The sequence below is a fragment of the Metarhizium robertsii genome, assembly GCF_000187425.2.
Source record: "Metarhizium robertsii ARSEF 23 chromosome Unknown MAA_Scf_3, whole genome shotgun sequence".
Taxonomy (NCBI): Eukaryota; Fungi; Ascomycota; class Sordariomycetes; order Hypocreales; family Clavicipitaceae; genus Metarhizium; species Metarhizium robertsii.
In genome coordinates, this window is record NW_011942171.1 from 1,153,724 (window position 1) to 1,162,957 (window position 9,234).

At 54.7% G+C, this 9,234-nt stretch overlaps 5 protein-coding genes across 5 annotated transcripts; 3 read left to right on the forward strand and 2 right to left on the reverse strand.

The window, feature by feature from the left end:
- Positions 1-311: 311 nt before the first annotated feature.
- Positions 312-1,860, forward strand: MAA_07472 (Isocitrate dehydrogenase [NAD] subunit 1, mitochondrial precursor; the record flags this gene model as incomplete). Its single annotated transcript, XM_007825470.1, has 3 exons — positions 312-344; positions 691-1,709; positions 1,776-1,860. The coding sequence occupies 3 exons, from the start codon at positions 312-314 to the stop codon at positions 1,858-1,860; spliced, it is 1,137 nt and encodes a 378-aa protein (XP_007823661.1).
- Positions 1,861-3,470: 1,610 nt separating this feature from the next.
- MAA_07471 (DUF636 domain-containing protein) lies at positions 3,471-4,019 on the forward strand (the record flags this gene model as incomplete). Its single annotated transcript, XM_007825469.2, has 3 exons — positions 3,471-3,569; positions 3,632-3,695; positions 3,769-4,019. The coding sequence occupies 3 exons, from the start codon at positions 3,471-3,473 to the stop codon at positions 4,017-4,019; spliced, it is 414 nt and encodes a 137-aa protein (XP_007823660.2).
- Positions 4,020-4,133: 114 nt separating this feature from the next.
- On the reverse strand, positions 4,134-5,411 carry MAA_07470 (Aminotransferase, class-I, pyridoxal-phosphate-binding site; the record flags this gene model as incomplete). The annotated part of the gene is made up of 1 exon (XM_007825468.1): positions 4,134-5,411. One exon carries the CDS (start codon positions 5,409-5,411, stop codon positions 4,134-4,136), a length of 1,278 nt encoding a protein of 425 aa, XP_007823659.1.
- Positions 5,412-6,395: 984 nt separating this feature from the next.
- Positions 6,396-8,457, forward strand: MAA_07469 (Lysyl-tRNA synthetase, class II; the record flags this gene model as incomplete). The annotated part of the gene is made up of 5 exons (XM_007825467.2): positions 6,396-6,635; positions 6,735-6,800; positions 6,859-7,233; positions 7,301-7,664; positions 7,733-8,457. 5 exons carry the CDS (start codon positions 6,396-6,398, stop codon positions 8,455-8,457), a joined length of 1,770 nt encoding a protein of 589 aa, XP_007823658.2.
- Positions 8,458-8,824: 367 nt separating this feature from the next.
- MAA_07468 (methyltransferase) lies at positions 8,825-9,160 on the reverse strand (the record flags this gene model as incomplete). Its single annotated transcript, XM_007825466.1, has 1 exon — positions 8,825-9,160. One exon carries the CDS (start codon positions 9,158-9,160, stop codon positions 8,825-8,827), a length of 336 nt encoding a protein of 111 aa, XP_007823657.1.
- Between the last annotated feature and the right edge of the window lie 74 nt (positions 9,161-9,234).

The window sequence follows — 9,234 nt, forward strand, 5'->3', positions numbered from 1 at the left end:
CTTAGATGTAGTACTAGTGGTATGCACAAGAGTCTCCAGTTTAACTTTGCCGTACCAGCTTAGACGACCCGAACCAAAAGCCGCCCCAGACCACGGTGTACAACGGAACCACACCATCATCGACACCGAAGCTTCTTTTTTTCCGCACTTGCACTTCCCTTCTTCCCTTTCTTTTTTCTGCCTTCCCTCGTCTCTCGCCCTTATCGCTACTTTTTTTTGTACTAAATCCCCGAGGCGCCGTTGGTTTTCCTTTCGCTGTCGCTTGCTGAACTCCATTGGTTACTTGGATTTTTATTTTGGATTTAGGCACGATGTTGTCTCGTGGCTCTGCTAGAACAGCGCAGGTATGTATCTTTTTTTCTTTTTTTTCTTTTTGGCTCGCTTTTGCTTGCCGTGTTTTAAATGCGGGACTTGGAGAGGCTGGGCTGCTGCAAGGTCATTGGGGAGTGCGAATTCCACGGGTTGGCGTGAGGATCTGAGGACAATTTTGCGGAGAAGGCCATGAGCGGTGTTGCCGGTTGGGAATGGGGTCAAAGCTGGCCTTTGGTTGCGAGACATGGAGTGGCAAACTGTGGCAGCACAAGACACCTACAACCGACATTACATTCGCCTCGCCGAGCCCCTTGTCGCCATTGTTTCTACGCGTGCAAAACGTCAAATGAGTTTGGTTGCTAACCTTGAATTGCCCAGCTGCTGCGCAGCGCCGCCGGCCAGCACCAGTTCGCTAGATCGTTCGCGACCGTCCAGTCCGACATCTTCAAGCCCGCCAAGTTTGGCGGCAAGTACACCGTCACCCTCATCCCCGGAGACGGCATCGGCGCCGAGGTTGCCGAGTCGGTCAAGACCATCTTCAAGGCCGACAACGTCCCCATCGAGTGGGAGCAGATCGAGGTGTCTGGCATCATTGACGGCGCCGGCCGCACCGAAGACGCTTTCCGCGAGTCGGTCGCCTCGCTGAAGCGCAACAAGCTCGGCCTCAAGGGCATCCTGCACACGCCCATCAGCCGATCTGGCCACCAGAGCTTCAACGTCGCCATGCGACAGGAGCTCGACATCTACGCCTCCATCAGCTTGATCAAGAACATACCCGGCTACGAGACGCGCCACAAGGACGTGGACCTGTGCATCATCCGTGAGAACACCGAGGGCGAGTACTCTGGCCTCGAGCACCAGAGCGTCCCAGGCGTGGTCGAGTCCCTCAAGATCATCACCCGCGCCAAGTCGGAGCGGATTGCCAAGTTTGCCTTCTCCTTCGCCCTGGCCAACGGCCGCTCCAAGGTGACGTGCATCCACAAGGCCAACATCATGAAGCTGGCCGACGGGCTGTTCCGCAGCACCTTCCACAACGTTGCCAAGGAGTACCCCACCCTCGAGGTCAACGACATGATTGTCGACAACGCCTCCATGCAGGCTGTTTCCCGCCCTCAGCAGTTCGACGTCATGGTCATGCCGAACCTGTACGGCGGCATTCTGTCCAACATTGGTGCCGCTCTTGTCGGCGGGCCCGGCATCGTGCCCGGCTGCAACATGGGCCGTGACGTCGCCGTCTTCGAGCCCGGGTGCCGACACGTCGGCCTTGACATCAAGGGCAAGGACCAGGCCAACCCTACCGCCATGATCCTGTCTGGCAGCATGCTCCTGCGCCACCTTGGTCTCGACGACCACGCCAACCGCATTTCCAAGGCCATCTATGCCGTTATTGCCGAGGGGTACGTATAGCTTGTCTTGCGATTGAACCTCTGGCCGTGTTTGCAGAAAACTGACTACTTGTACAGCAAGGTCCGCACCCGCGACATGGGCGGTGAATCAACCACCCACGAGTTCACCAAGGCCATCCTCGACAAGATGGAGGCCATTTAAATCCTTATTTTCCCCGACACCCGTCGTTTCGAGCCGAAGCAGCGGGAAATTCACAAATGTTCAAAATTGAAAAAGAAAAAATTATTCAAACGTTTGCCGCCGTCTTCTTGTGGATCAGTGCGGGAAGAGCGACTGGAAGATGTTTTTGATACCTCAATAGAGTCTGGGCGACGGCAGACAAGACCTGGCGACTGGGGAGGAGTGCGGAATCGAGGGATTGGACAAGGGAGGCGGTGACGGCATCGCTCGCGCTGCGAAGACATTGGGAAGGGATGCCGTGACCAGTGTAATGTATAGCATGGCCTTGCAACCCATAACCTTTTTTTTATGAATGCATAGAAATGTTTCCCATGATTTTTGGAGCATTAGTACCGGGACCGGGTGGAGCGTCGTGATGTACCAGACTCTACAGGGATGCGGTGCTTGGGGGGGTGCTGGTCAACTACGCCTTTAAGACGGCTGAGGAGCAGTGCATGCATGCTTCTGGGTATCAGTGACGATGGTCTGCATGACCACTGCGTCTGATTTGGAATCAAGCGGTGATTCCAAATGGTTTCCCGAAACGGCGTCTCGTCTGTTGTTGTTCTGTTGCACAATGCTCCTGCCGCTTTTAACACCGCATACTGGCTGTTGGACGACGGGAGTGCCTCGGGTGCCGCTGCGAGATGGTGACTCTCCTAGGCACGCCTACTCCTTAGTTGACATGCTCAATAATGTCGCTAGTAGAGGTCGACGGTGTAAGGCCGAAACGGACTGGCGTTACCACTGGTAAGCACAGGCTGTGCCCTGTAGGTAGTTCTGGCTGCGTAACAGAGCAATCGGCTACGCAGGCGACATCTCCCCCGTGCGTTACTGGCGGGAACGGGTGATTGTATATCAGCTGGTCATTTTGATGCGGATGTGTTGGTACAAGTACTTCATATACCCAGTTGGGTTGACGCTCCAAGAGTCTACAGTGATTACTTGCGTATTTACTTCATCCCCTCCTAAGCTTCTTTTTGACCACGCTGCTTTTTCTAAAGCCTGAAAGTCGTACCCTTTGCATTCCGGTATTCTGCTTGCAGAGGGTCAAGTAAGTCCCCATTGCATAAGTAAATTGATAGCCGATTCAACGGGCCCTCGAGCAGGCCCGTACATAAGCATGTAAAAGTAGACGCCATCCGTACGCCCTCTCGCTTCAATGTTCTTTGCCCAGTTGGCATCTTATCCCCAATGTACTCTGAACGTCAAAAACGACAAGGCGCGGCGGCAAGAGCAGCAAGAGCACTAGACCAGAAGCGGTCGTCGGATAACCACCCACCACCATCGGACCATCGGCCGGCCGGAGACAGGCAGCCCCGAACGAAGAAGAACGAATCAAGCCTTCACGTTTCCACTCAAAATGCTCGCCGTACGTAAAACGCAAAGAACCCCGCATTCACTCGTCTTACACTTGGTAGTATAGAGTCGCACGTATAAATAGAGGGCGGGCTGGACACCCTTCCGTCGTGGGACATACCTTGATGTCCTGCACAGAACGAATCGGAATACTTGTCGAGCCTCGACGGATACCGCTTTTGGAAATAAAACAGCAGCAGCAACTAGCTTGGGGGTCCTCGTAATCTGCCGAAATGACGACAACGGGTAGCTGTGCGTGTCGGGAGATCCAGTTCCAGTTTGAGGGCGAGCCGGCGGTCACGGCGTTGTGCCACTGCACCGATTGCCAGAAGGTAAAGAGATCTTGTCCGGCTTGATTCGATCCCGGGTGTAGACGATGCTGAGGCGTGAGTAGTGGACTGGTGGTGCGTTTACGTCCAACGCTGTTGTGCCGCGGACCTCGTTCAAGGTCACCAAGGGTACGTTGCGAGCCCGCCACCTTTAAGAAGGGGAACAATGTTGTAGGCAGAGACTGATACGGTGATGAGTTAGGGACACCCAAGACGTGGGATGTGAGGGGTGACTCGGGCAAGATCAACAAGCATTTCTTCTGTGGGAACTGCGGATCCGGCCTGTACACGGAGCTCGAGGTCATGCCTGACATGGCCTGTGTCAAGGCCGGTTCGCTGGACGGCGGGGCCGCGAGCCTGGGGAACAAGATCGGTGTTGAGTTCTACACCAAGGACCGTGTTGGATATCTGGGGAGCTGTGACGGCGCCAAGCAGGAGCCTGCTTTTGGTTGAGGAGAAAGAAACTGGGGGCGCGTCCAGGTAGTGAATACGGAACGTCATGCTGGAGTGAATACTCTTCTCTGTCGAATTATCACGACCCCTTATGACTGACGCCTTGCTTCATTATTACTCTCCCTTGACGGCAGCCATGATGCGCCGCAAGCCTTCTGCCAGATAGCCCGCTTCTTGTGAAAATATGATCCTAAACCAGCCCGGCTTCTCGGCGCCAAACGCGATGCCGTCTGCCAAGAAGACCTTCTTCGCCAACAGAGCATCAATTACAGCCTTGTCGAGATGTTCAATCTCACCTGGATGGTGCTTGCTATATGCGGCGCCCAAATTAACCCACACAAAGAAGCCGGCATTGCTGCCCCTGCTGTATTCTATCTCATTCTGCTTGGCCCATAAAAGCACCTTTTCCTGATGTTCCGACAGCTTCGTCTGGTTCTCCTTGATGTAGCTTTCCACCCACTCGTCATCATCGAGCGCGTTTGCCGTCACGAGATCCGACAGCGAAGACGTCCACGAGAATTCAAACACCGACATCAAAGCCGCCTGCATGCTTGGATTGTGCTGCGTGATGGTGATGCCCATCCGTAGTCCATTGGCCCCAAAGTCCTTTGACATGCCCCAGAGGACGTGGATCAGACTAGGGTCAATGATGCCCTCGGGATCGATGGACAGGACAGACTCAAAGGGGACGGCCGCGGTATCCTTGTCTACCCTGTTCTCGAAAACCGACAGGGCGTAAATCTCATCCGATATGAGATGGATCTGGTGCTTTTGACACAGCCTCATAAAGGCAATCAAGACGTCGCGGGGATAACATCGGCCCAGCGGGTTGTGCGGGTGGGCGAGGATGACACCGGCGATACGCTGGCCACGGTCCTTGGCCTTGAGAATTTCATCTTCGTACTTTTGCACCGCTTCCACGCCCATGGGGTCCAGGTCTCCAAAGGCAACGGGCAGCACTTCCACCCCGGTGCGGCGGCTTACATCTGGCTTGAAGGCCACGTAGTATGGCCGTCCCAGCAGCAGCGCGTCACCGGGATTTGCAGTGGCCCATGCTATGTTCTGGATGGCCGGCGCCAATCCATTGCTGATGTGTATGTGCGACGGTTCAATGGGCGTCACTGGCTTGAAGTGCCTGGTGAGGAAGCGAGCGGCTACCTTCCTGAGTCTTTTCTGTCCGTCGCCGTAGGTGAGCGCCAGCTCGGGAATGTCCAAGTTCTTGTGTATGTGGTCAATCAAAACATGGTGCATTAAGGAGTTTTCGGCGATTCCTAGGCTCACGTAGCCGTCTGGATTGGTTTCCGCATCATACAGATTATTGAGCATCATGATGAGTTGGTCTGTCGTAGAGGCATTTTGGTATGTTTGAACGGCTCTGGTTGAGAGCGCCATCGTGTGGGACGGGGACACGGAGGATATAAAAAATATGTACAAGTCTCAAGTCCGGCGGCGGTTGGTAACAGAGGAAGGCTTTCTGGGGGATATAGAGACATGATCCAGCCTGTAATGGAGTTGCGGACATGGATATATCTCAGCGCCAGGCCTGGTCGATGGGCACCCTGATAGACGGGGTGAGGGGAGGGCGAGGGTCTGTACAGCGGGGCCCAGAGACGGCATCATCGTACTCCGTACGTATGCTGTTATTTCCATGATGTCTAATGGCATTTGCTATGTTTTGAAAATCCTAAGCCTTGCAGAGTTTTAAAAGCCAGCCCTGAATACAACTAGCCACGGCTTTCCGACGTCGGTTCATTGGTTGCACGATTCTCGATGCAGGGCCAGCCCATTGGCCAGCGCCGCTGCACCACACTGCATCGCGCCTGCCGTGCTGATGGCTGCTACCTTGTCAAACTCGTCGCCTAAACGGAACACCGCCCGGCGCCGTCCGTCAATGGTACAAGTTAGACATGCCAGTACAAAACAACACATTTCATGAACTGAGGTCCAAATCTGGGAGGAAAATCCCACATGGCAATGCATAGAATCAACTGTTATTAAACAGAAAAAAAAATTCACTTCCCAACCCGTGTTTACCACCCATTCTAGAAGTTTTTAGGCCAGTGTCCCAGAGGGCGCGCCGCCTGTCCAATAAGATTGCCCGTGGCTCACGGGGAACCCGGCCAATCGAAATTTCCGCACAGATGGTGGTGTCCAGTGCCTGGCAAAAGTTGGAGGGCGAAGGCGGCGGCCAGGGCTTGACATGCCCCTCCGAATTTGTATGGCGGGGTGCGTGACTGTATTTTCTGCCCCTCCGTCTGTCGCTCAGACGTGACTCGACTTGCGACAAGAAAAAAAACTATAAACCGCGAGAGGAACGGCAATTTGCACCCAGAGCACACCATACCTGTTGATACCCTTAGAACTGCAGACTACACTATGCCGGACAACTCAGCTACCTCAGGCGAGCCTGCCGCCGCCGAGGCCGCCGCCGCTGTCGCCAAGCTTCACCTCGACGAAGTGACGGGCGAGATGATCTCCAAGACCGAACTCAAGAAGCGCCAGAAGCAGCGTGAGAAGGAGGCGGCCAAGAAGGAGAAGGCTGCTGCCAACCCCAAGCCCCCGGCTGCCAGCACCAAGAATGCTGAGGCTGCTGAAAAGGAGCTCACTCCCAACCAGGTGCGCAGCTATTCGAACCCATTCAGATCCCGCCCTTTAATTTCGATAGAGAAAGAAAAGACGAACTGTTGGTCGACTAACATTCATTCACCCTATCAGTACTTTGAGATTAGATCGCGAACAGTCAACGAACTCCATGCCCAGGGCAAGGCTTACCCCCACAAGGTAGATAACCTCGATGAGTATACACACCAGGCGAACAATTTGGGTCTAATTCATGCAGTACCACATCGATTATGACATCCGCAAGTTCGAGGACGACTTCAAGCACCTCAAGAACGGCGAGACCGACAAGTCCAGGATGATCCAGCTGGCTGGAAGAATCTATGTCCGCCGCTCAGCTGGTTCCAAGCTTTTCTTCTACGATATCCGCTCCGACGGTACCAGACTTCAGGTCCTCGCCCAGGCCGACAACCTCGACGACAAGGCCCCCAGCTTTGACGAGCAGCATGTCAACCTTCGAAGAGGTGACATTATTGGCATTCGTGGATTCCCCACCCGCACAAACCCCAAGACCAAGCAGGGCTCAGGTGAATATTCCGGCGAGCTGTCGATTGCTGCTGTCGAGATTACTCTGTTGTCTCCTTGCTTGCATCAAGTATGTTTCCTTCCGTCCCTCCAGCCTGCCGCTCTATTTCATGATTCAATCTGCTCACACGGCCCAGATTCCCGACGACCACTATGGTTTCAAGAACCCCGAGACTCGTTTCCGCCAACGATACCTGGATCTCATGATGAATGAGAAGTCTAGACAAATTTTCATCACCCGCGCCAAGGTCGACTCATACATTCGCCGCTGGTTCGACGAGCGCGACTTCGTCTCTGTGCAGACCCCTATGCTCAACCCTATTGCTGGTGGTGCCACTGCCAGACCTTTCGTCACCCACCACAATGACTTGAACATGGACATGTTCCTGCGTGTTGCCCCCGAGCTCTACCTCAAGATGCTTGTTGTCGGTGGTCTCAACCGTGTTTACGAGATGGGACGGCAGTTTAGAAATGAGAGCATGGATCTCACTCACAACCCTGGTATGTTTTTTTGGCCCTTTCCCAGTGTGGGCTGCTTCAAGACTACACGGACTAACAAGGTTGTTTAGAATTCACCACCCTTGAATTTTATATGGCGTATGCTGATGTTTACGATCTAATGACCATGACTGAGGAGCTTGTCAGCGGCCTGGTCAAGCACATTCACGGCTCATACAAGACCACCTACCACACCATCAAGGGCGAGGAAATCAGCATCAACTGGGAGGGCCCCTGGCGAAGAATTGAAATGATTCCCGCCCTCGAGGAGGCCGTCGGCGAGAAGTTCCCTCCTGCAGACACTCTTCACACCGAAGAGGCCAACCAGTTCTTCAAGAAGGTCCTGGCCAAGACTGGAGTCGAGTGCAGCCCGCCTCTGACCAACGCCCGTATGCTCGACGCCCTTGTCGGCGAATACCTCGAGTCCCAAGCCATCAACCCCACCTTCATCATCGGTCACCCCAAGATGATGTCTCCCCTCGCCAAGGACTCCCGCACCACCCCCGGTCTCTGCGAGCGGTTCGAGGTCTTCGTCTCCACCAAGGAGATTGTCAATGCCTACACCGAGTTGAACGTTGCTGCCGAGCAGCGTCTCCGGTTCGAGGAGCAGGCCCGCCAGAAGTCCCAGGGCGATGACGAGGCCCAGATGGCCGATGAGACTTTCTGCCAGGCTCTCGAGCATGCTCTGCCTCCCACTGGCGGTTGGGGCATGGGCATCGACCGCATGATGATGTTCTTGACCGACAACTACAGCATCCGTGAGGTTCTCGCCTTCCCCACTATGAAGCCTGAATAAACCAGTAGTATAAAGTTTTCAAGACCAGTCGTCTAGAGTTTGGCAAAGACATCATACTTTTAGATGAATTTTTACGGTTATGAATTGGAATGAAAGTTGTCGCCATCTGTTTGATAGTCAATGGCGCTCTAGTCTTGGAATGCAGTGACGACAATAACACGAGCTTGGTATAAAAAAACAAATTATGTGAAAGGGTATCTAACTTTTATATTCGTGTGAGAAGACGTCATCACTATACTGTTCCCATTCCAAAACGCCATGCAATGCCCTTTCCCACAATTCGGAAAATTTCGAAATCCCCAGCTGGTTCCATGACCATTTCTCACGTAAAAACTCTCCCCACCCCCCCAAAAAAAATCCATCGATTCTAAAAGGCCGGACGGCGCTTGCGACCAGTGTACTTGGAGGAAGCCTTGACAACCTTGCCCTTGCGCTCCAGCTGCTCCTTCTTCTTGACGATCCACGCCCTGCTGCCCTTCTTCAAGGGCCCTGCGCCGCCGGCCGTCCTGACCCCGCGCCTCGCGTCGAGGATATCCACGTCGTCGGGGCCCGCCACCACGCCGGTGATGTCGCCCTGGCCCCCGGCGGCGACGGCGGCGTTGCCCACGGTCAGCACGAGGTACAGCTTGACGTTCTTGGTGCCCGGGTCGTCCTCGAGGACGCCGGCGCCGAAGCCGGCCCTGACGGCGGCCTGGGTGATCATGGCGCGCTGGGCGTCGTTCTTGGGGTAGAACTGGCAGACGGCGCGGGCGCCGCGGCGCAGGGCGGCGTACAGGC